We start from the raw sequence: 26,237 nt of genomic DNA, 5'->3' as shown, positions 1-26,237 counted from the left end.
ACTCATTATTAATTTGATTGTGTTTTACATACTGACAGTTTATATCTTAACTGGTAATGCGTTGCTAGGAAACCGCTTTAATCGAGTTCTGCACTGAACCGAGAGAGAAACTTAAAATCCAGGCAGCACACATTTGTGTCGTTTAAAAAAGAAAAGAGCCTCCTTTTTTAAAAACATTTTTTATTCTCTGGCGACACCTACACACACTTGGAGGAAACTGCAGCCGTGATGTCATCCTGACAACTTGTTGCTTTCTGAGTTTTGGGTTTCTTTTTGGCATCTTGATTTTTGGAGCACTGAACGAGGCAAGTCTGATCATGAAGCCACAGGTCAATTTATAGCTACATATATGTATATTTTTAACTTTTTGGCACATTTTGTTGATTATGTAACAAGATAAATACTTAACCTTTTATTTATAACAAATGACAGTGTGGGGAGTGTGTTGCCTGCTCATTGTCGATTAAAATGTGCCATCTGTAGACAGTTTTCTGACATGTCCCGGGCACCAAACCCTGCAGGACAACTCTGATCCTCTGACTTTTATGGGCTGCCACACCGACGTCAGTCTCTGCGCTTCACTGTGAAGATGGCGGAGGCTGCGGAGACACCACAACACCGGTTTTTCTGTCACTGCTGTAAATGTGAAACTAACCCAGAACTCCCGGTGAGTCACTTTGGAGAGTGTTTTTTTAATTTTTATTCCACACGCACAAACCTGGGAACCACACAGAGAGGAAAGGATAGATACTTTTAAATCTCCTTCTTTTACTACTACTACTGGTTTACTATTGATTTTTTACGAGTTTGCTCTGTCATTATAATCAATGGGATCACTAAAGCGCACACATGACAGCCAGTTGGTGGTTGTATAACTATGTGCGTACAGCATGCACCAATATCTTACTTTAGAGAGAGAGAGAGAGAGAGGGAGTCAAATCTGGCGATTCACGTTGCCATATTTAGAAACACCACTGTTGGCGACTGTGTCCAGTTGTCTACTGTCAACTGCGTGTGAGAGACGTAAGAGGGGCTGGCCGGGTGTCACCACATGCACCAGCAAGCACGTACAGGGCTTTCTTAACTGTTACATGCCACAGATCCGCAGGTGCCTTTAACCACTGCGGTTTGTTTTGCCCTCCGTTTTGTCTCAGTCCAACTGAAAGAGGTTTAACTTTTACCAATTTTTCTTTTGAGTTTAAATTGTCCTGGTGGTTAAGTTCAGAGTGCGCCGTGGCAGTCACTGCTGGAGCGCATTTGGTGCGCAGCTGACACGTTTTATGGCACGATTACGCACGGATATTGTTATGATGGCGCAAAAGCGCACGTGTGTTTCTATGTGAGAAGGAGAGACAGAGATAATGGATCAATCTGTACTTTATGGACAAAAATATATGTCTATATATCCATGTGCAGATACATTTAGTTAAAGATTATTTTTAGTTGACGTAGCCACAGACGTAATGAGGACATGTGACCAGGGCCATTGCAATAACAATGTGCCTATAAACTCTAATCCACCAGGATGCCTCATTTTTGTGTACTTTTTGGTCATGTGGCTGTTTTTTTTGTGCCTTGGGTTATGTCCCTTACTTCTAATTAATGTAATGCAGCAGTATACGATCATATTTTAGACAATAGTGCACTTCCAACTTTGTGGCAGCAGTTTGGAAACAGGCCATTTTCTGCTTCAGCATGACAGCGACCTGGTTCCTGGTGGCCTAGTGGTTAAGATACCATATAACAACAAGTTTGACCCTTTGTTTCAGGTCATCTCTAACTCCACACCTTTACTGTCTGTATACCTAATAAAATGCAAACAATCTTGAGGCCATATCTATAAAGAATAAAGAATTGTTTTCCCACATTTGGTGTGAAAGAAGAAGACTGGTCTGCACACAGCCTCATCCAACAACCTTTGGGATGAACTGGAACACTGACTGTGGACCAGGTGGCGACCTCACTAATGCTCTTGAGGCTGAGTGAGAGCAAATCTCTGCCACCAGGTCCCAAAATCTTATCAAAAGCCGCCCAAGAAGAATGGAGGCTGTTATAACAGCAGCTTATTACCCATAGTTTGGATGAGAAATCTGAGTGTCCACATACTTTTGTCTGGGTAGTGTTTATGTTTTCTTTTTCTTTTCAAGGATTTCGTCTGCCCCAGATGTGACTCTGACTTCATTGAGGAGGTGACAGAAGACTCCAGGTACAGCTCAGTGTTGGTGTTTACTGTTCTTTATATCGTGAGTTGAGAAACAGACTCTCTGGTTAATAAAAATGTTTCAAAGCATGTTCACTAAGTTTTAAAAAGATCACTGTAGAGTTAAGTAGTTACAGGCTGGTAAGAGTTGTGTTTTTCATGTTGCCCAACTGATGTTAAAACTGAATTTTACTTTGCTGTCTAGTCTCCTGCAGGACAGCAGATCTGCAACCAGTGAAGATTCAGACACACTGTTCTCAGAGGTATGAGAACAAATGGCATTTTAATAAGAACACTCCTCTTTTCTCTGAAGCTTTGTTTGACACGTTGCTTCTCTGGTCTCTCTCCAAGTTATGGCAGCTGCTGTTTATGGAGCGCTCTGCTCTGCTGTCGCATCCGCCCTCCTCAGAGTCCGACCCAGACGACAGCGAGCAGGTATCTGCAGGTCAGAGCCGTCCTTCTCCGGTGTCACCAGGCACTGCTGAGGTCGGAGAACCAGAGTCTCCTTCCCAGCCTGAGCAAGAGAGGTCGACCAGGCCTGAACAAAGGCCTGCAGTGGAAGGGTGTGTGGACATGGTACACAGAAACTGAACTCAAATAGAGTAAAAATCCTTCAGTATGCTAGTTATTCATATATTTCTTTCTATTTATATCTCCCGAGGTAATGTTCAAGGAAGTTAAAGATAGACATACAGAACCAACAACCACCAACATGCAGTTTAATTACATAAACAGCTGTTTTTGCACAGAAATAAATGTATAATTTTGTGAATGGAAACATTACATTGGATTGATTCGCTTTAAGAAGTTATTCAACTTAAAACTTAGATTACAGCCCACAAATTACAGTGTATTTATATATATGAGTGCATGTGGGATATCAATAAAAAAAGAGGAGGTTAGGGAATAATGGCATGACAACCATGTGGTTAAGAAGGACTTACTTAAGGAGTATCTATTTTATATTTACAAGTATAGTAACATTATTACTGGATAACAAAACACAAGTAAATGGGTGAAATGGAGATACCATAAATAATTTCAAAATTAGTTATGCTATAATTAATTTTTAAATTATGAAATACTTGGCAATTACATTGTAATAACTTCCACAGCAGATTAGTGAACATTATTCTTGTTGCTGGGGAACAAAACACTGGGCTTAGCTACGTTATAATATAGTTATTTTTTAAATGCTGATAAAATACCGGAGGTGAGTCATGTAGTTTTGAGATCCAATGTCAGGTTCATCTGGTCATCAGAATTGATGTTAGAGGAGAACCTTTACATACTCATATCATCAGATCATAAATGATGAAGGAGCCAAAAAGGTTTCACTCACAAACAAACTTTATTGAGGTTTATTTGACGGCTGTATAAAGAATAGTGTGGCGTGCTGTTCAATACTATAAATCACATCTAAGTCAGTTTTATCTTTTACTCACACTAAAGTAATAACTGTTTGACAGTACTCCACTATCAGGACAGATTACCAATAAGTGTTTAGGGGAGTTTTCCCACTCTTACTTCAGTAATTCTGTCACCTGATAATGGTTATACAGTTATTACATTACTATATATTCACCAAGCTTCCATATTTAATGATCTCTGTGAAACTTGAAATCATTATTCTTCTTCCGGTCTGAAAGTGTAGTCACATAAATCTCACTCCTTTGTCTCGGTATTACTATGTGTATAAAACCCCTTATCTGTTGTGTGCCTAGTCATTGACTGCAGAATACTTTACATACCCTAAATAAAATCATAAAGTCATGGTGTGACTGAAATCGATACAGTTAAGGATGAGTTTTGAAAGCACACTAAGGCAGACATGTTTGCTGTCTGTTTTTGCTCTTTCAAGGATCGTGCAGCAGTTCTTGGCCGGCCTGTTTGCCAACAACGGAAACCCCGGAGCTGCACCAGCCACACTGTAAAGCGCCTTTTAATTTTCGATTCACATCATTTGCTTTTGATTTTAGTCTAACGCCGTGTGACAACCGCCCTCTCTCTGTTTCTGTCTCTCAGATCCAGCATGCTACAGTTGTACGCAAACCCTGGAGATTACGCATGGGGTCAGGGAGGTCTGGACACTGTCATCACAGAGGTCAGTGATATCCGAGGCAGTGATTCTAAGCAAAAATAAAAAGCTAAACTTTCATCTCCTATTATAGTCTTGACACAAGGTTCGACTCTCTTGTTTTACAGCCCCTGTTTCCCTCTCTGCCCCTCATATATATATCCACACTCTTGTTGTTTCTCCTCCCACTCACCTGTAGTTGTTAGGACAGTTGGAGAGCACTGGTCCGCCCCCTGCAGAAAAGGACATGATCTCATCACTGCCAACGGTTTGCATCTCTCAAGAGCAAACAGGTACCAATCCCCAGCACAGCATACTGTGCACGGGGTCACATGATCTGTCCAGTACATCTTATATTAGGAGGTTGATTTGTAAAGTTTGACTTTTGATGATGAGATCTGTATTAGTGCTTCTACTTTACACTCAAGCTTACACACACTATATGATTTACAAGTTCCTCTTTCGCTCTCAATCTTTCCATTCCTCCTTATAACTTCCTATTCTCTCTCCTCCTACTAGTTGAGTTGACCTCTTGTGTTTCCTTTCCTACTTCCGTCTGGGCTTCCCTCCTTCCTTCTCCTATCATTCCTTCCCCCTGATATCTTTCCTTCACTCTCTTCCTCCTCTTATCTTTTCTTTCCTCTTCTTACATCTCATTTCTCGCTTTTCCTCCTTTTATCTTTTCTTTTCTCTTCCTATTTTTCCTTCCCTCCTCCTATCTCTCCTTACCTTACCTTCTCTTCTCTTCCCTTCTATTGTCAGTCCTTCCTTCCTCACATCTTCCCTTTCCTTCTCCAATATTTCCTTTGCTCACTCAGCCAGGTATCAATAAGTCATTCATTTTATGTTTTTTTGGCTTCCTCTAAACAGTAGTGGCTCACACAGCAACCCCTAACATGGTTGTATTTATGCATTATAATAACTTATTGACCATTTATAAAAACCTGAGGTAAAATGTGACTTATTGTAAAGTTGTGTGAAAGCTGCTAAATCTGTATTCACACATCATTAAACTGGGCCAGCTACATGAAATGACAGAGGACTACATTACAAATGCATCACTGTGCTACACCGTAATGGCCTATAGACCTGTCTTGCACATTCGAGGCGTAATGAATCATTAAACATTTTACGACTGTGTTTTCTGTATATACTTTTCTGTCTCTGTGTGTGTCTCTTCCCCATGCACACACTCATACCTTCTGTTTCTGTTTTTTCTCTCCCAGACTGCAGGCTGGAGTGTCCAGTTTGTAGGGAGGAGTATTCATTAGGGGAATCTGTCAGGAAGCTACCCTGCCTCCATTACTTCCACAGTGAATGTATAGTGCCTTGGCTGGAGCTGGTAAGGACGAGGAGTGGATGTGGTCAGTTAGGTTTGTCATGGAGGTTTTAAAGGTGTATCACACATCCTGAATAAACGTCTGTGACGACAACATAGAGACCCTTTTTACCAGAAATCTGGACTCGTGTTTTCTGCTGTTATACCGCTGACATTTTTCCTTAATAAGTATGTCTCTCTCTCTCCCCCTCTCACAGCATGATACCTGCCCAGTGTGCCGAAAAAGCCTTGACGGTGTCGACAACAGCCTCCCGCCCACGTCAGAACCTCCAGAAGCCCGCTCCATCAGGACAGAGCAACAGGAGAGGCAGGCGATCTGAGGAACGGGCCAAGCAACTCTACCTCCTTTACTGTTTTTAAGAGACACGCTTCTCACCTCAGACCTTTTCCCCACCACCCGCCCACTATACCTGCACCAACTGCTTTTAAATAAAATACAGTACACGCATCACTGTTAGAATTTGACATCACGCATCGTTGCTAAGGACCTTTATGTTTTTCACTCCAACATCTTCACCATTTCTAAGCTACGCGCACACACAAAAGGACCCTGAAGTTTGCAATCAAGATGTGGAGGTGATGTGTCCTTCTCGCGACGGTGCCCTCTAAGGTGGATTTCTCAATGACTGACTTTGATGTCATGAACTAATTACCACTGAGCTTTATGGGTTTGCAGAGTTATGAAGTAACAACTTTATCATTGAGGTTCTTGGTAAAACAATTTCCTGATGCCGTATATATTTTGAGGACCTTTTTCCACCCAGTAAGATTCAACGTTGATCTCCTCATCTATTTAAAGCTGTTATTAAAGCCTAACCCTGTGATCCTCACCCTCTGCACCTTCTTTCATCTCCCTAATCATGAGCGATTCCAGGTATTCACAGCCATATTGCAGACTTTTTATCTGTCTACCAGCCAGTCAGTTCAGTAATCAGTTGGGTTAACAGGGTAGTTTTTATTCTGAGTGTGTATTTGAGGCTTTTCTGTGTCTTTTGCATTTTGTGGTCAGCGTTCTTCTAACCGCTTAATAGATGACCAGATCTTTCACCTCAATAAAGTACAATAAAGCCTAATCCAATACATTAGAGTGTAATAAAATAGACACAGTAGAGTGTAATGGTTGGCTATAGAGCACAATAGAGTGGCAAAGAATAAAGACAGTTAATCAAATAGTGATAAAATTCATTGTCACCAATTTCGATACTTGATTAACAGCAAAAGTCATTTATTAAGCTAAATAATAAATATAAAGCTAAAAATGTATCTAGGATGTGAGGATTTGCTGCTTTTCTCTGAATTTTACAATCATAAAATATGTTTTTGTACAGTTGGTCAGACAAAACAAGCAAACTGAAGACATGACATCATCTTGCACTATACTGAGTAGCTAGTTTTCCATGATTTTCTGACCTTTACTGACAAATAAATTATCTAAAATAATCAATAAGCAATTGGTGACGGCACAACCTGCAGTATATTATAGTCTACAGCTAACAAAAGACAAATGCAACAACAAGGAAAAGAATACAATAGTTTGTTTTTATAGATTATTATTTTTTCAATTAACCAATTAAGAATTTAGTTCATAAATTGGCAAAATGATAGTGAAATTAAAGAAAAAAAATAATGGAAAAAGTAATTTTAAAACATAGAAATCCTCACATTTGAGAAGCCATGCACTGCTGAATAAATTACATATCAGTCGATTAATCTAACACCAGTGATACTGCCTTGATTAGTCGACTAATCACCTCAGCTCTCACAGAACAGAGGAAACCTTAATAGAGCAGGAATTACTTATTTATAGGTTGAAGGTAAGGCTCCTGTTTATGCAGCCTCATATACTGTGAGGTTATGTTGACAGTCTCTGTGGCAGCAGTGTGACAGTTGACTGTTGCACACCAGTACAAACACACCCTCAAAACAAAGCGCCGAAAATAGTCAAATAATGAATAACACAGACATTTATTTTTATTTTATTTTTTGTCAATGACCAGGGACCGCAGGAGCCGCGTACGACCGACATTTGCTCTCCTCTCCTCTCCTCCCCTCTACCTTCCGCCCTCCTCGGCCCGTCCTCCCCTCCCCTCTCCCTCCTCTCCCTCCTCCCCTCCTCTGTGGGACCGAGAATGCCCGTGTTGTACTGACACAGTAGCGATACGGGCTGAGCAGACATGGAGGCCCGATTAACGAGAGAGGCCCGTGCTGACACATCCAGGCCTAGCTAACGGCGTGTCGGAGTGGATTTCGGAGCGTCTCGGGAGATATTTACGGATACCAGCTGCTGTAAGGAAAAAGGATTTTAACAGCGAGGGAGGAGAAATAAGAGGGAAGATCCATTTCGGGTCTCTGTTGATTCAACGCAGCCGCCATTTTGTTGACAGTTAGTGTTTTTTTTTTTTTTTTTTTTTAATAACCTACACGGCGCTGCATCTGTTATTAAACACCACTGGAATACAGGTCGTCACCGATTTTTTTTGCGTGTGTGTTAAAGTCGGTTTATATAAATTGTGGTTTTTGTCTCTGAACCAACGTTGAACGGGGGGAAGATTTCTTTTTTTTTTTTTTCCTCCCGTTGGTTTTAGCTGACTTGCTAAGTGCATCGTTAGCCGTCGTAGCCCGAGATGTAGTAACACGAGTGCCTACGAGAATGTGACGGGAGATGTAAGATTATGTGCATCACTTGTCCAGTGGGGTCGTGTCCAACAATTCACTCGGTTTACACAGGTAGTTTGAAAGCGGTAAGGTTAGGTGTTTTTGCCACTCTCATACTGTACAAGTTAAAGCTAGTGCAGGGCGAAATTAGCATAAATCGTCCTCAAAACAGGCTGCTGATAGATGGCTAGTTAGCTGCTGCCACTGTGCCATTGATTACAAAATGTAGCACAGGGCTGCCTTATTATTATTATTATTATTATTATTATTATTATTGTTATTTGTTGCATGGGTAGCTACTAGCTTGTTACATAAATATATAAACACAATGCATGCGTGATATTAAGCGCCATAAAAGTGGCCACGCCGTCTCCATTACTTTACCGCCTTGCCCTGTTATCCTAAATGTTATGGAAATACATTTTTTTTTTTAGCTAAAGAGAGAGAGAGAGATGTGTGTGAGAGAGAGAGAGAGAGGGGTTGATGTTTCACATGCTGACACTCCGCTTACAGCATTGCAACTTTGGTGTTTTTTTGGAGGTGGCCAAGGTTCAACAATCAGATTTCGTGGTCTAGAGCTGTTTGCATTGCTTCAGATTTTCTCTGTGGCTGCGTTCAAGATTATTGTACCTTGTTTTAAACCCTGTTTCTGCACGTCCAACAAAAAAACCCCCCACAAAAAACCTGCATAAACATTTGTTTGTGTGGCAAAGTATTGTAGCCTTGGTCGCTTCAGCTCATGGGGTACATGCTTTAAAACAACATTTATACAAGCCATATCTGACTCTTTTTTATTTATTTTTTTATTATTTATGTTTTTTTTTTTTTTTTTGGCAATTCAGCACTCGGACCATACAATATGTGGCCACCACGTTGATACGTACACGAAGGGAGAGGACACAGAGCCAAATAATGTGAACACCGTTTCTGGACAATTACAGAGGTGAGTGACTTTCAGGTCAATATCATCACATTTAAAGTAGTTGTTTTTGACACTACAGTGCAGCCTGAAGCCAGATTTGCTCACTGTTCCTTGCATCTGATTTAAATAGTCTTAATGTTTACCCACGAGTAGACGTGCACAGTTATGTATTTTCGGCTGCATGCATTGCAGTGTCACCCTAACTGGCTTATAGAAACTTCAACAGCATGCCTCTGAGGCCGGATTTCCTTTCCACTCTTTAACAGTAATTATGAGTGTGACTAAAATGGGGATACATTTGCTGACTGAATACTTAAAGTGAGATGTTTTTAAGGTGATCTGTTCGCAGACTCATGAGTTATTCCCTTGAGGGGCAGTGTTGACTGTACAGGAAACCGAAAGCGGATAACGTTATTGGGTGTCTTCAGCCCCTCCGCTGGTCAACCACGTTTTTTTTTTTTTTTTTTGCATAACACGAGGTAGGGGGTGAAAGTGTGATTAATTAAATTATATGCACTGTATTTTTAAGTCAGTTAATAACACGGAATTAACTTCCCTAGGCTGCGACAGACTGAGGGTGTTTGCATGCTGCTGGTCTGACCGACACCTGCCATCCCGGTCCGATTGATTGCAGCCTTTATTGCACATCGAGGTTTAAACATTATAGTCGACTCTTTCGGTTAAAGGCACGTTATATGAATATAAACTTATGGTAGTAGTAAAGGAATTTGGCTGCTTTACCCTCCCTCCCTCCCTCCCTGAGCTCTGTACTAACACCCATAGAGTAAAAGCCCTGGAAATGACAAGGCGCTCTGGGGGCAGACGCCAGCCCTCATGTGAATGATGTGGGGGGTGGGCGGGTTGGATACTATTGCTATGGCCAAAGGGAAATCAGCAGTTATGAACAACGTGTGCAAAAGTGAGGAGGGAGTGAAAGGAGGGAGGGAGTAAGGGGAAAGAAATGGGAGGGGGCGCGGGAAGTTGTTTACTACGTTCCTGACTGCTCTGCCATTTCTTAGATTGTTGGCCTGATATTGATTATTGATTCTCTGTTTTTCATTTTGATATCTGACATTTTGTGCTTGTTTTATATGCCTTGTCTTTTTCTACTTTTAACTCCTGGTTTATTGCTCCGAAAGTAAAAGCAAGCGACAGGCAGGCGTTTACTGATATGTGGTCTTCAAAAACCAGTAGTGCTGTTATTCTGTTGTTTTGCAGTATGACTGCAAAGAACGAAACGACTGCAGTGAAATCTTAACTGCTCGGTAAATACAAAAGTACCACGATGCTAAACATGAAAAGAGATACGCCTCAGTGTTGGGGCTTACCAATCACACACTAGAAAGCGAGTCGACCTAGTATCATTTAAAAGGAGAACAAGTACCAGTAAATGACCTGGCTTTGAGGTGGGAGGAATGTTTTGACTCTCCGAGAGGGTTTTCTCTAGACTCTTGTCGGTAGCCTCTCACAGAGTTAGGTACTACACTGGCTTATTTTTGGCATAGCTGCTGTCAGGCAGCGGAAGCAGTTAGTATCTCTGCAAGCGTTTAGTATAAAAGAATGAGAGGAGAACATTTGTCACTCGGTGAGAGAAGGACACAGGGAACAGAGTTGGGGGGGATGGTGGGTGAAATGTGTTTTTGATTAAAGTAGGAACACAGTGACTTTAGTTTGTGTGCTGTTACTACTGCTTTTCCAAGTTAGGCGAATTCGAGTCAGGAAAAGGACAGAAAAGCTTAAAGAAAATGGTGAAAGAACAGAGAGATTGATGGAGTGTTAAAGAAAAGAGGGAGGTGTGATTTGAGTGTGGTATGTGTAGCGAGGGGGAGTCTGCAGTTTTGAGGCGAAATGGAGTGAGTAATTGAAGTAAACACAGAAAAGAGGGCGTGGGGGAACTACAGGCCAGACTCCAAAAAATCGGGCTGCGTTTACTGTGTGGTTCAACAACAAAAATCTCTACTACTGTTTTCCACAGTCATAATCCAAAACAAACATGGTCTAGGACTCGGTGTAAGGCGGATTCCTTTTTATTTTCTCTCCCTCTCTTCCTGTGACACTTTACTGATGTGACGACTTGTATGACTTTCCTGAGGCTCCATTAAGTAGCTCCTTTAGTGCTCTCCACTAATGTAGGGCGCAGAGAAACCGCCGGCACGTTGACGCTCTATCACTCACTCTCAGTTGCTGCTGGCGTAGCCTGCGAAAGGCGGCTAGATCCTCTGTCTAGTCCCAGTGGGCCCAATGTGCTGAGGTCACAGTTCTGAATTGCCTCCAAATGACTTCACCCAGAGAAAGCACCTGCTTGGGGGCGAATCCGCATTAAATCACCCAGTGGCCACAGGGAGCTGTAGACAACTTCATTGAATTGGGCTGTCCTCTAAGGAGCACAATTAAGAAACATGCTGCTCTCTGCTGCTGCTGTGCTAACGTAGGGTATGAGCAGTTTGGCACTATCGCATGCATCCGTTTTCACTGCTGCTAATGAGGCAACTTAAGGGATTGCTCATTTGGCATCTTATCCTGTAACACCTCAGAAGGATGTGGCAGCTCTGTGGGATTAAGTATTGATTCTGAACTTGTGGGCTTTGTAGTAGTTCTCAGTTGGACAATTCAGAGTCCTTGAGCCTAAGGTTACATTTCTCAGGTAGAAGAGCTTTGACTGTGTAAATAGGTCACAGATTGTTATAGACTGTGAGGACGAACACACCATAAAAAGTCACCCAGACGGGATGAAGGACAGCCTCTAACCAAATAGATGATAAAAATTGTTGCCCTCTGTCTGCTTTCCACCATCATTCATGAAGAGACACTTTTATACTTCTCAGTTGCAGGGCACTGTTTAAAACTGTCAATGTTTGGTTGATGTTCTCTGTTGCTGTGACTAATGTGGAGTTTTTTTTTGTCCTCTCCCTCACCCTCCCTTTCTTTCTCTCTCCCTGCTATACCTGTCTTTTCTCCTACAGTTGAAGGACGGAGAAAGAGGGCTGGTCAGCCGAGGAAGGGACAGAAGCCACCTAAAAACAAGGAGCGCTTCACCCTCACCGTTATCCCCCTCCCCCTTTTCCCCCCTTCACCCCCATCCCACTCCCTAAAATAAACTCTACCTGGTATCCACAACCTCCCTTCCCTATTAAACCTGCACACCCCCTACAGTTCTGATGGATTCAAAGATTCAGGGGGGAACTGCAACTCCGCCTCCTCTCCTCTCAGGTGCCCCAACAGGGGAGCGAGAGAAGGATGGAGGGGGTGGAAAGAAAGAAGAGGAGGAGGAGAAAAAGAGAGACAGAGAGAAGGAGGGAGCTGCCACGGTCTCTGCTGGAACTGGAGGCGCAGGAGCAGGTGGGCCAGGAGGTGCCAGCGGTGACCAGTCCCATTTCTCCATCAAAGAGAGCAGCCTCTCCGAGGGCAATGTCAAACTTAAGATTGGCCTTCAAGCTAAGCGCATGAAGAAGCCTCCTAAGATCTTGGAGAACTATGTGTGCCGACCAGCCTTCAGGGCCACTGTTAGGCATACAGGGCGCGGAGGAGGCGGCGCTCGTGGAAACCGTGCAGGGGCTGCAAGTGATGGGCCAGGCAGTCAGAGCCAGAGTCCTTCACATGTCAGGGAAAAAGAGAAGGAGAAGAGTCCCAGTGTCAACAGACCAGCCACGTCATCTTCATCAGCCACCTCTGCTAAAGCTCCTACACAACCTACTCCTGCTCCTCCTCCTGTCAGCACTACCACCCTGTCACCCTCCCAAGTGAATGGGAGTGCTCCAGCAAAAAGGGTAAGGAGGGGGGAACATTGCCAATTTATGTATTTTGATTCAGCAACGGATTCACACGTTACCTTTCAATATTTACAGACGGCATGCTAACCAATGTATTATATTTATTGTGTGTGTCATACTTTTACATTTACCTTCCTTTCTTGACAGTCAGTCATCGGTAAGGCAGTGGTCCACAGCAAGCTTACCCTAGTAATCACCATGTTATTACACAGATAAAGAGCAGAGCATAAATTGTTCCTTAGTTTTCTTTGTGTTCTCTGTTGGCCTGTCTCTATTCATCATGCACCACCCCCTCCAATATCCCTCCGTCTGTGTCGTCTATCGTCTGTCTCTGCCTGGCCATACCCTGTCCACCCCCCTCTCCCCTGCGCAACCCCTCTCTCTTGCTCTCGCTCTCTGTCCCCAGTCTGACCCTGATAAGTGTTATTGAGTTGAGTGTAACTTCCCCCGTGGGCATGCTGCCTCCCGGGCAAGCGGCATTGGACAGAAAACCCTATCAATGAATTGCAGTTTATAAAGGGGTATAGAAACCATTTCTGATTGATAGTTTGCACTTTTTGCTGGGGCTGTCTCTGGCCAGATGTGTTAGGTTCAGCGGCATTAGCACCATAACAGCACTTAATTCTGCCACATACCTTTCACATTTGCAATGATATGTGAGTGTGTGACTTTAGTACATTACTTAAAAATATGTTCAAGTGTTTCTAGACAAAAGTGTGTACATATATCCATTTAATTTAGTAATATGGCAATGTATTTCTTAAAAGTAATAATTATTTACTCAGTAACCACCTATTCATTCTCATTATTAACATGCCATTTTGTCCCTTTTTTCTGGCAGGGTTCACCAAAGATGGACTGCAAGTCTGATACAAAGCCAGACACGAAAGCAGCCAACACCACATCAGAGAGACCCCTTAACCTTCACCGCCCCCCACCAGACAGCAAAACGCATCCCTCTGGGAAGAAAACACCAACTCCACAACCCAACCCTCGGACAGCTTCACCTTCTCCGCCACTACCTGCATCAAAGGAACCCAACTTTGAAGGAGTTAAAGCTCCTCAATACACCTACAGCACTGAAAGTCAGAGAGACAAGGATAAGGGTGTTCAAAATTGGGGAGCACCCACAGTCACTGAGAAATTAGCTCAACTCATAGCGACTTGCCCACCATCAAAGACCCCTAAGCCAGCCAAACTCGCAAAGACTGACCCTGCTTCTCCTCTCCCAAGCTCAGGCTTTATGGCCCCCACAGCCAAGCAACGAGACAGGGCTATGGCCAATAGGAACACATATTCAAGAATGGTACACCTCTCTCCACCACCTCCTGTATCACGACCACCTGGTCGGCCCTATGGTTCTAGAAACAAAGACAGTGTTATGGAAAATTCTCCCACGCTGACACCACTGAGGAAGGAGGACATAGAAGGGGCTGGGAAAGCTAGTAGCAGCAGTGGTAACAATATCAGCAACAGCAGCAGTCGCAGCAACAGCCCAGCACTCACCTATGGCAATAACCGCCTGTCAGCCATGTCAAAAGACAGCAACAATGACAGCAGCAACAGTAGCATTTCTAAGCCACAGTCACGTCCAGCTCACTGCTTACCCCACACCACATCTTCGCCATCTTGTCCCATTTCATCCTCTTCCACCACCTCAGCTGAGCAGAGGGCTGTGAGTGCAGTGAGTCACCTGGGCTCCCCTGCTCCCTCACAAGGACACCATGCACGAGAGAGTCCTGCCTTGGCAGAGGAAAGCAGTGCAAGTGAGATGGAACAGGAAAGGGACAGCCCCAGAGACTTAACCAAGTGCCCTCTTCCAACAGGAACAGGAAAGCCAGAAGGGAAAGACAAGGGGGGTAGTAATCAGTCACTGCGAGTTGAGAGGGGGAAGAGCTGTAGTCCAAGTAAGCGCAGTCCCAACAGGGATAGTAGCCGACCTGGTCGCACTAGCAGTCCCCCTGAGCCTGTAAGACAAAGGGCATCTTCATCACCAGAGCCAGATGGTGAAGAAGGCCCACTAACACCTCTTAGAGATGATTCTCCTGATTCATCCCTAGACTCTCCCGCAGAGCAGGACAGCAAACCTCTCAAAAAACGCAGAGGAAGGAAACCCCGCTGGACCCGTATTATGAACAAGACGCAGAGTCAAAGAACAGGCCAGGACAGTCCTTTCGACCAGAGCAAAAACCCCTTTCCTTTATCTTCAAGCCTGGAAACACCATCACCACCTATTAAAAGACCTGTGGGCAGGCCTCCCAACCCAAATAAGGTCAAACCAAATCCTGTGCCACAAAGTCCAGCATCACAGCTCTTCCCGCCCCAGCCTAAGAAAAGGGGAAGGCCAAAGTCTAAAATGCCAAGGCTTGACGCACCAGCCCGTGGGTGCCTTCCTAACAAATTGGCCCCCTCCAAGGTCTTTTCATCTTTACTAAAGTCCAAAGAAGAGCAGGACCCCCCTGTTCTTCACCCAGAGGTGGACCTGAACCCCCCTAAACCTATGCCTAGAAAACGTGGACGCCCCAAGCGCCTTCCTCCTACCTTACCCCAGGAGGGTCAGCCTCCCACGTTGGCTCCGGAGGCAGGGGACATGGGAGACAAAAGGTTCCGCAGCAAAGGAAATGGGCAGCTTATTATGAAAACTATCATAGGCAAGATCAATAAGATGAAAAGTATGAAACGGAAGCGTATTCTCAGTCAAATTTTGTTAGGCCCAAGAACAGAAGAAGCCCCTAAAAGTACCACCAGTGGGGTGGTTGGCACTGTGGAAGCTACAACCCAATCATTGTCCTCCCTGGCAGCTTCTTTTGGGGGAAAACTAGGGCCACAAATAAATGTCAGTAAAAAGGGCACAATATACATGGGTAAGAGGAGAGGCCGTAAACCAAAAGCAGCGACTAATTCCACAGCTGCAACGCCACCACCAGAACCCTTCCTATCCCCAAGCACCACTTCCCCTCTCCATCACCATCAATCACAGTCCCAACAACAGCACCAGCTCTGCTCTTCAGAGGTCTTTCCCTCCCCCTCCCTCTCACAGTCTAGTGGAGGCCACAGTCCCATCAGCGATGCCAGCTTTGTGGAGCCAGGCTCAGTGCACTTTGCAGGTCACTCTCACTATTCTAACCCCCATCATAGCCACAACACGTTCTCCTTTCCTCCCCCAACCTTTTCAGCCCCTAATCCCCGCAACCCAGGGCTGGGCTCTACGTCATCATCTATGGTCACAGCAGCTTCCCAGAAAAAGTCATCTTGTCGTGGATACCATCACCACCACCACCATTATAGGCAGCACTACCATTATCATAAGCTTTCCCCTCCTAGGCCACTCCATCCCACCTCCCCTGCCCCTCTCAGTGAGCTAAAGGAAGCCACTCCATCCCCAGTCAGTGAGTCACACAGTGAGGAGACAGTTCCCAGTGACAGTGGTATAGGAACAGACAATAACAGCACCTCTGACCGTGGTGAGAAAGCTGGAGGGGCAGGTGGCTTGGGTGGAATTGGGATGCCACCCAGTATGGGCAGTGGATTATTAATGCAAGGGGTCATCGGTTCAGCTATCGGTCCAGGGGTGGGCCTTAATTCCAGAGGCAGGCGACGACACTCCACTGTGCTCATGGAACATCCCTCGCCCTCTCCATCACCCCACGGGGCAAGGTCATCTCCTGATCCCCGGAGACCACACCCAGCAGCTCCCGCCTCCTCCTTATTGGGACACAAGGAGAAACATAAGCACAAGTGTAAACGCCGCAGCCATGGGTGTCCTGGCTATGACAAGCTAAAGAGACAGAAAAGGAAACGCAAGAAGAAGTACTTACAGCTGCGCTCTCGGCGGCATGACCCAGACTTTCTTGCTGAGCTGGATGAGATTGTTGTGAGACTGAGTGAAATACGGATTGCACACCGTACCACAGGGCACCGGCTCGGCAGTGGAATAGGCGTAGCAGCGGGAACAAGTAGAGTGCCAGGAGTGGGCAGCAGGGCCAGTGGTGGCATAGGAGGCACCGGTGGCCCTCCTCCACATCATTATGTCCACAGGGACCTCCTGCCCACAATCTTCAGGGTTAACTTTGGCAGCTTCTACTCCCATCCTGCATACTCCTGTGACCCATTGCACTTTGTTCGAAAACCAGACATGAAGAAGAAACGGGGGCGGCCTCCCAAACTGAGGGAGTCCATGTCTGAGGTTCCCTTTGTACCTGGGCTTGGATTCCCACTCTCTAGTGGAGGCTTCTACCACCCCTCCTACAGTGTTCCCTACTCCTCTGGGCCCCTGGGGTTGGGCTATTACAGAGGCTTTCCTCCAGCTAGCGCTCTGTATCCCCACCCACACCACCAGTCACCCCATACAGCGCCATCCCACCACTCTCACCACTCACCGTCTTTCCCCCCTCCTCCCCCCACATCTTACATGCATCATCACCACCCTTCACATCTCCTGCTGAACCCCTCCAAGTTTCACAAGAAAAAACACAAGCTGCTTAGGCAGGAATACCTGGGAGGAGGAAGGTCCCCTGTCCTGTACCCACCCATGTCCTCTGAGCTTTCGTTCAACTGGCATCACAAACACAAACACAGACACAAACACAGAGAGCGCTGCGCTGAGGACGACAGGGAGGAAGCAGCAAGAGGAGCATCAGGGAGCCGGGCTAGTGCAGGGATTTCTGACAGTGGAGCATCAGGGAAAGGAGAGCGAGTTGGCAGTTTAGGAATGCCAGAGTCTTTACAACGATGTCGCTTTGGACGAGACACCTCCAGCATCAGTGCCAGCAAGCAAGCTGCTTCCACTTCGGCCAACTCCCCTTCTTCTTCGTCATCCTCATCTGCAGAAAGGTACAAGCGCAAAGAGAGCTCCATGTCCTGTCTAGGCCCTTCCAGGCTTGCACTGGGTAGCAGCTCAAAAGGCCACCACCCAGTAGAGTCCTGGTTCAGGATGGGCAGCTCTAAGGCAGACTACTCTAAGCTTTCACGGAGCCATGTGTCGCCTGGCCAGGGTCCCTTCTCAGATGGACGGGCTGAAGACCCAACAGGCTGCTCAGACAGCGAGGATGAGGAGCCTCTCACCCCCACGGAGGATGTTGAGCCAGGAGCCCATGATTCTCCAAACCTTACAAATTTGTTTGCCTCTGCTCTCACCCGCACTACACTGAAGGGGGGCAGGAGCAGAAAGACTGATGTAGTCACAGAGAGCTCCAGCTTCCCCCGCATGGACCGGCCGATGAGGAAAGACCGCTCAACATCAGCAGAAAGGAGAGAATTAGGTAAGTCTAATTTGGTGACATGTAAAAGAGTCTCTATGAATGGGCTGCCTACAGCACAGCATCCACTGATAAACTGGTATACAGGTTACAACAGCATCTGCATAGTTCATTTAAAATAAAGAAAATTTGTATACTGACCACTAACAATAGCAGAAGTGAGCTATTTGCGTTGATTTGTTCTTGGACATATAAGCTTTCGAGTTTGCTGAGCGATTCAGCAAAGAATTCATTTCCGACCCAAATCAAATTTGCCATTGTTAAAGGTTATTGGAGTCAATTGTGCACCAAATTCAGTTTCCAAAAATAGTTCTGACACAGTTTTATGAAGAATCCTGTGGCTAGATATGATTGGCTGATGTCTGATGAGCTTTATGGCTTGGCACAGCAATGGTGAATTGGGCACAGTGTGCAATCAATTAGATCCAATACTGATTCCAGGACTGTGCATTTGGGCAGTAACCCTTTCAGACTTTGCCATATGGCACAGTAAGAGGGCTCACAAATCTTGCTTGATCTCTGCTCAGTGAAGCCAGTGTATCTCTTCAAAAATCCTTCATAGTGAGGAGAAATTGCGGTTACAACTGTAACCATCCATATCTCAGTTGTGGGTAGATCCAACAACCCTGGAAAATTATCTGTTCTGTTTCTGTAGCCCTCACAGCTTTTCCCCGTCTGTACAAAGAAAATACAAAGTGAAATTGACCTTTATTTTGATGAAAAACTCCCCTTGAAAGACACAGTGACATCCCTTATGCATACACTGTCTGACATTTGGTAGCTCTTACTAGTGGTTACGGGCATGGCAAAAAAAGCACATGTAATGATTTAAACTGGATCCTCTGTGAGTGTGGATGGCCGCAGTTGGCCACAGTTGATATAGAATTTCTGCCAGAGCTAAAGGGGTGGAGTGTTTTGTTAACATGCTATATTTAGTAGACATTTCCCTCAAAAGCCCACAATGCCTATTCCTATCCTTCAGTACACCCATCACCTGGGCTGAGCTAATGTTGCGGATGTAGGACATACTTCCTCAGAAATGTTCTTGCTTCATCGGGGTGACTCCTGAATGCCCCCTTACCAAGATTGGTGTGTGTGTGTGTGTGTGTGTGTGTGTGTGTGTGTGTGTGTGTGTGTGTGTGCGTGCAGTGGTTGGGAGGGTGTTGTGTATGTGAATGTTTATGTGCATGTTGGTAAGTGAGATGGGAAGCCAGCAGTAAGAGCCCAGTTGAGGCAGCATGGTGCAGTTCAAACCACGCCAGGGTAATCCTGGATTAGAGCTCAGGACTTGGGGGTCAACCAGCGGTCGCAGACTGCACCGTGAAGGTAGGGGAGGCCAAGTGTGAGGACTGGGCTGACACACAAGAAAAGTGGGGAATGATGGAAGTAGATAGATGCAAACTGACAGATGAGTAGAGTGATGTGGGGAAAAAAAAGACTACTAGAGGCCAAAGATAAAGTTGTAGCGTAAAGGAGCAGTTGTGAATATGTTTTCACCCACATTTTTACTCAGATTTCCACAATTTCCAAGAAAATGCAAATCAATGCTTGCTTCTTAACTACTGTTAAGTAAGGTAATTAAGTAATGTTCATTCTGCATGTCCAAACACTGGCGTGCATGTTTTACACCATGCATGATAACACATTATGACCACATGATAGGCTAGTTCATCAGTCGTCCCACTTTGACCTTGTCTTACCCGCTGACTTGGGTTACATGCGTGGGCTTCTTGTTCTCACTGTGACTAGTCACACTGGACATGGGGCAACCCCCTTTTACTGAGCCTAGACTTAAGTATAGAGGGAAGAAGGGCTTTCAAAGGTCAGACAAGGGGAGGAAGGAGGGGGTGTAGAAGTCAGGATGAAGAGGCACAAAGAAAATTGTTAATGAGCAAAAAGGGGGGGGGAGAAGAGAGTGGAAGATGTGTATAAAGTGAAACATAGTCTTGTAATGCAAAGGATGGAAAGTAAGGGGGACATGGGTGACACATGCGTTTAAGAATAAAAAGGAGATATTTGAAGAAAGATGTATGAGAATGGAGAGTCAAAATGAAGAGTGTCTAAGAGATGCTGAACAGATCTTAGATGTTAGTTGTAATTTATAAACATCAGTTATAGAATATTTTGCGGACACATTGCCTGTCGTGCCACATAGTTGAGACACACAGGACAGTATCATTATTAGTTTTCAAAATTTGTCTCTATTTTTCTAATACTTCCAAATGCTAAGAATGTATGCTATGTGCTTTGATACTTAGTGCTACATATGCAGGACTAATTTTCTGTTTCTTTTACTAGGGTCATCAGGTATCCAGACAAGAGGTGTTGCCCTCTCGACCTCTGAAGGGCCCGAAGGATCCCTGCACCACAGGCAGCAGCACCATCACCAACCTTCTCTGTTTCACTCCCACGGCTCTGCTTCCTCCTCCTGCCTCTCCCCCTCTCAGGACTGTTGCCTGGATGCCTCCCTGCCCCACCACTCCCATCGGGCACAGCCATCCAAACACAGCCTGCACCACGTCAACAAAATCCTGCGTGCCAAGAAGCTACAAAGACAGGCTCGTACAGGAAACAACGTGGTGAAGAAGAGGGGCCCCGGACGTCCCAGAAAACACCCGTTACCCTCCCCACCGCCTTCCCCACCACCAGTGGTTGAGTTGAATCAGCCTCGGCACAGGGACAGAGGGGGTGAACGGCCAGCAGGGGGCAGAGGGTGGGAGGGGGACACTGTGACAGACGCTATTGAGTCAGTTGTCCAGGGCCAGCGTAGAAAAGTTCAGAAGAAGAAGCACTGGGACAGAGATGGGGATGAGGAAGAAGAAGAGGAGGAAGAAGAGGACGGGGAGGTAGAAGAGCCTGAGGAGCGATTGCCGGACAGAGAGGAAAACCTGGGCAACCTGGTGGCAAGGCCCAAAGCTGGGACAGGAAGAAGTTGGCTTACCCAGGATGAGCTCCAGCATTTTCGTGGGTAAGCCAATTTTCACTATGCCGTTTAATACTAACCTTTATACCCAAAGGTCTCAGTTGTGGGATTTACACTGAGTAGTAACGTGAAGATTCAATGCTGATATATAAACATATAGTAAGTCACTAGAAACCAAGTCATGGCTCTATTTTTAGCTCAGTGGAAAGCAAGCCAGATGGCCACTGCTCCCCAGAACGCCCAGGCACCGTCTCCCGGGAACAAGCTCCACCCATGCCCATAACCAGCCAACGGGAGAAGAGACCAGCTAGACCTCCAAAGAAAAAGTTCCAGAAAGCGGGGCTTTATTCTGATGTGTACAAGACTGAAGAGTGAGTTTAAAAAAACCAAAAATAAAATTTCTTTATGATATTGATGTTTATTTTACATATCAGTGCACCATACAGTTTTTCTGGAGTGCTTGTGAACATTTTACTATTTCTCTACCACACCTTATAGCCCCCGGAGTCAGCTTCTGCAGCTAAAGAAGGAGAAGCTTGAATACATACCTGGGGAACATGATTATGGATTGTTTCCAGCTCCTATACATGTTGGTGAGTCTTTGCACTGCACCTCCTGTTCTTTTAAAACACAGGATATGAGAATGTAATAACTACCAAATTAAGCTGTCCTCTTAAACATACGACATATTTTCAGATACTGTTAAAGGTCAGTCATGTTTCTATATGCAGAGGGAAGTTATAGGCCCACCTCATGAAGTTGAATTAGTCAGAGCTTTGCTGAGTGAAAGCCACAACCATTTTTACTCATGTATATTCAGATTATTCAGTAAACCTGTTTCTAGGAACAAGACCCTTTTTATGCCAGTTAGCACAGGCCCATATTTTCAGCAATGATAAGATGAAAAACACAAAAAGAGGTCAGACTTCTCATTTAGATGTGAATATAACTGATTTTATTTTATTTTCTGTCCCCAAATGTCCCTTGCTTTGTTTTTTTTCAGGGAAGTACCTGAGACAGAAGCGCATTGATTTCCAGTTGCCTTACGACATCCTATGGCTGTGGAAACACGACCAGGTGATCAATCATGTCGAGCACTTAATGTTTTTAGGGTTTTTCCATGCTCACATTAAATAACTGACAGGTAGTTTCAAAAGGCACAGCCCCAGTGGAGGCTCACATAAGTATTTGTTTCCGTCTTTAAGTCCTTTTATGTTTACCACTCTGTTTTATGTTCCAGCTTTACAAGAGGCCTGATGTCCCCCTTTATAAGAAGATCAGATCAAGTGAGTATTCAGCTTTGTTCCAGTGATACAGCCAGAACGTAAATTTGTAAGCCCGATCAATGTGTATGTGGTTGCATTTCTTCGTTTTACTTCTTTGGTTGCATTGGTTGCTCTGACTGTTGAAGCCCATGTTATAAATTATACACATTGTTTGCAAAACAGGAATTAAACATATCTCATGCTCTCACTGCTGTTCACACTTTATGAGAATGTCAGTTAACTGTAAATGTAAAATGGTAATCCCCCCTTTCTGTCACAGATGTCTATGTCGATGTGAAGCCTCTCTCTGGTTATGAAACAACTACATGCAGCTGTAGACCTCGTGAGGAAGTGACTGAAAAAGGCTGCCTGGATGATTGCTTGAATAGGTAAAGACAAAGTGGAGAATACAATCTTATTATATTTCGAAAATCAGTATTTAGAATTTTTTTTCATGTTAAGTTGTTTGTTTAGTAATGAAACAAACACGAATAGAGGGTAAACATGGTGTTAAGACAAAAGAATAGCAGCCTCATTTCATTTTTAATTGCGTATTTCCCCAGGATGAGTTTTGCTGAGTGCTCTCCCAGCACCTGTCCATGTGGTGAACGCTGTGACAACCAGCACATCCAGAGACATGAGTGGGTCCAGTGTCTGGAGCGATTTCGCGCGGAGGGCAAGGGCTGGGGCATCCGCACCAAGGAGACACTTCGCTCTGGACAGTTTATCATCGAGTACCTGGGAGAGGTGGTTAGCGAACAGGAGTTTCGGTGAGTTAATTAGGTCACGTTTTATGTGACAAATACGTTGGATGGCAGACATGCCCCAAAAAGTACGTGGATGTCAGAAGATTTAGACTATTCTACGTCTTTCTGCCTGTTTAACTTCCTCAGTTCAGGACTTAATTTATCTTGACATGGAAATTAATGAAAGCCTCTCTTTTAATCTCCCACCCCCGCTCCCCTTTCATTTCAGGAGCCGTATGATGGAGCAGTACTTCTCCCACAGTGGCCAGTACTGTCTCAACCTGGATAGCGGCATGGTGATCGACAGCTACCGAATGGGCAATGAGGCACGCTTCATAAACCACAGCTGTGAGCCCAACTGTGAGATGCAGAAGTGGTGGGTGTCATGGCAGCTTTAAACCAGTCTTCTCTTAATGTCCTTGTGGTGCTTTTGGGTTCTCACCAAAGCCCAGATTTGGCTAAGCCTTTTCAGGCTTGAGCATAAGCAGTTGCCACTAGTTGTTATGGACGGATAACCGAGCCAGACCTGAAATTTGTTTGACTGTAATGACAAAGAAAGCATACTATGTTCACAAAACATTTGCAAAGCCCAACTAAAATCATATTTAGTCATTTCTTTTTGCAGTCTAAAATAATGTCAATGTATTGTTAATATTTTTTTTATTATTAAGAAGATTATTAGGAAGAAAATTCTTTGGGGAAATATCAGAAATGCTCCTTTTTGTCTCAGTTGAAGGGGTGTGTCTTTGTCTGTGTTAGATTGACAGCTGTGGGCAGGCTGCCAGTGTGTCCCTGCTTTCCAATACCCATAGTAACTATACTATTTAGTATGCAAGGTTTAGTATTTCCCGATAACAACAAAAGGAGTAAAAGTAGTGCATGTATTACAAAGTAATAACTTGCCGGGTTGAGCTCCGTCTCTGGCGAGCTCAGTAAATGCCGTTTGGTTGTAAATATTTCATTCAGCTCTGATGGAGTTTATCAGGAAGAAGGCCGCTTTACTCCAAGCTATTTGACTATGAACCTGGACAGTGTGTGACCTTTTGAATGTGTAAAACAACACAGAACATTAATTAACATTAGATCCTGACCGATCCTCTCATCATGCAGAGAGATTTAAATAAACAATGAATTTATGCTGCTGTGTAATGCACACAGCGTCTCCTTTAACGCTTCATCCCATCTCAGCCCCTGCAACCCATCCACTATTAATCAGAATGTTATTTTCTTTGACCCGGCCCGCCTGTTCTAGTTCCCGTAGTTTTAACTGCCATTATTGATGATTAAGTAATGTAGCACCCGTTCTAAGTGGCATACTTTTTCTTTTTACTTAAAACGGTGACGGATGTATGAGCAAGACTGCTGTGACTGCTTTATGCAAGCTTTGATTTGCTGTGTTGAAATAAGGTCTCCTTTCTATGTAGAGGGATACCAACAATAGTCCGTTGAGTTAATGCTAAACTGGAGGGTGCCATCATGAAACCATAAAATATAAAAACTTTATTCCTGTTAAACTGGTATTTTAAATCTGACTTTGTTTACGTCCATATTTGTAAGGTTGTTGTCTTCTTCTTTCCTGCCTTTGTTGGCACATTGCAGCATATCTTGGCACGTTACCACCACCTGTAGATCAGTGGAATAGTGTGACACCATTGATATGAGTGTTTATTGTGTCACTCGTATGCGTTCCTGTGCTTGTGTGCCCCCAGAAATCCCCAGGGAACCTGCAAAGACTGTCAGGTACATTGACAGCCACAGAGTATATATTAAAGAGGCCAACAGTGTAAAACAAGTAAAGCTGAGAATCTTGCTGGATTGTTGAGAGGAGAGTGGGAGACACTGATTGGAAAATGTTCCAGCTTGATAATTGAGTATTTTGTTTTCTAAATGCTTCCGTCATTTACGGTTAACGAACTGGAAAATACTAGCCTATTACCTAAATGGTTTCAGTTAATTGCTGTCTGTTTGTGTGTGTGCCTGATGATTCGGGTGAGCTGGGTAATTTCTTACTCACACAGGGAAACTGAGTATAGTGAAAGAAGATATCCTGCACAAAAATAATAGTTTTGGTACGGTATGATTCCGATAGAGACAAGGCAAGCAAAGCCACAAAAAATCCTGCTATCACTCATGTTATCAGAGAACAGAGGTTTTCACTACTAATCACTTTAATGCATCTAAATGTCGACTTGTATGTGTGTTTGGTGTTAAAGTCCCTTATTATGACAAATACAGTTCTATTTAGATGTTTGGTATGGATAAGTAGTCACAAAGTATGTTTGGCAGTACTGTGTTGCCCTAGTTTGGATATCTTACACAAGCTCTAAAAGGGACACGTGTAGCAGGTGCATTTCATTGTAAATGAGAAAGCTCTGCCTCGAAACCCCAACCGTATTAATGTGGTTGCGTGGTGGTAATCTGATGAGATCACCTCAGTCAGTCTTTGCCAGTGTTCAGAGACCTAAATGGCTTAAAGGCCTTGCGCCACGCCAAAACAATTCACTGGTTTCCAGAGGGATTGTTCTCACAGCATGCCTAAATCCACTGCAATCAGAGAACTGGCTGAGGGGCCTCCCTGTGCCTGACTTTTACAAGTGAATCTTGGATTTTTCTTTACGAGTGGTTTGCCTATATATAGTGAATCTGCAACACGTGTCTCCACAGTTTAAACCCCCAGCGGGTTTGATTGTGGATAGCTAACGACCTTAAGAGAGTCAACAGTCAAACTGTACCCTCTGCCCTTCAGCATAGACCAGCTCATAATCTAGGGCATTGGTTGGTATGTGTGAGTGCATGTGTGTGTAATGTAGAGTGGCTGGGCTGAAATAAAAGACTCCACAAGGATGGAGGATTTTCAGCACAAAGCCTGACGAGTCATCCATCTTGTCACAGAAGAGAGATTACATGCAGCCGGGTTTTAGATACAGCTGTAGTGCCTGAAGACAATGCGCTGAACCAGCTTTTTACCCCTATAGAAGGAATAAATTATCAAGTGGCTGGCAAACAGAACAGTGCGCTTTATTCTTAGAAGAATGGCGAAAAGCTGGAGCACTGCTTTGCTTGGAGAGGGGGAAAAATGGGA

At 44.5% G+C, this 26,237-nt stretch overlaps 2 protein-coding genes across 5 annotated transcripts in view; both read left to right on the top strand.

Annotated features, from left to right (window-relative positions):
* The first annotated feature begins 208 nt into the window (after positions 1-208).
* Positions 209-6,446, top strand: rnf115b (ring finger protein 115b). The gene is made up of 10 exons (XM_051391176.1): positions 209-305; positions 484-667; positions 2,148-2,206; positions 2,406-2,463; positions 2,552-2,763; positions 4,062-4,130; positions 4,226-4,304; positions 4,477-4,570; positions 5,504-5,619; positions 5,814-6,446. Exons 2-10 carry the CDS (start codon positions 590-592, stop codon positions 5,934-5,936), a joined length of 888 nt encoding a protein of 295 aa, XP_051247136.1. The 5' UTR covers positions 209-305; positions 484-589; the 3' UTR covers positions 5,937-6,446.
* A 1,286-nt stretch (positions 6,447-7,732) lies between these two features.
* ash1l (ash1 (absent, small, or homeotic)-like (Drosophila)) overlaps positions 7,733-26,237 on the top strand; it is a 31,027-nt gene continuing 12,522 nt past the window's right edge. For 2 of the 4 annotated variants that reach the window (XM_051389609.1, XM_051389606.1), the window contains exons 1-12: positions 7,733-7,902; positions 9,114-9,214; positions 12,157-12,960; positions 13,805-18,224; positions 20,520-21,189; positions 21,342-21,515; positions 21,643-21,737; positions 22,148-22,221; positions 22,385-22,430; positions 22,690-22,798; positions 22,973-23,179; positions 23,385-23,531. In XM_051389609.1, coding sequence (XP_051245569.1) covers positions 12,352-12,960; positions 13,805-18,224; positions 20,520-21,189; positions 21,342-21,515; positions 21,643-21,737; positions 22,148-22,221; positions 22,385-22,430; positions 22,690-22,798; positions 22,973-23,179; positions 23,385-23,531 — 6,551 coding nt within the window. In that variant the 5' untranslated portion in view covers positions 7,733-7,902; positions 9,114-9,214; positions 12,157-12,351. Of the gene's footprint in view, positions 8,000-8,109; positions 8,358-9,113; positions 9,215-12,156; positions 12,961-13,804; positions 18,225-20,519; positions 21,190-21,341; positions 21,516-21,642; positions 21,738-22,147; positions 22,222-22,384; positions 22,431-22,689; positions 22,799-22,972; positions 23,180-23,384; positions 23,532-26,237 lie in introns of those variants that run through there. The other 2 variants (XM_051389607.1, XM_051389608.1) reach the window with 2 other exon arrangements.

This window comes from Dicentrarchus labrax, unplaced genomic scaffold, assembly GCF_905237075.1.
Source record: "Dicentrarchus labrax unplaced genomic scaffold, dlabrax2021, whole genome shotgun sequence".
Lineage (NCBI taxonomy): Eukaryota > Metazoa > Chordata > Actinopteri > Moronidae > Dicentrarchus > Dicentrarchus labrax.
The sequence above is the reverse complement of the archived record's forward strand: the minus strand, read 5'-3'. Positions and strand labels throughout refer to the sequence as shown.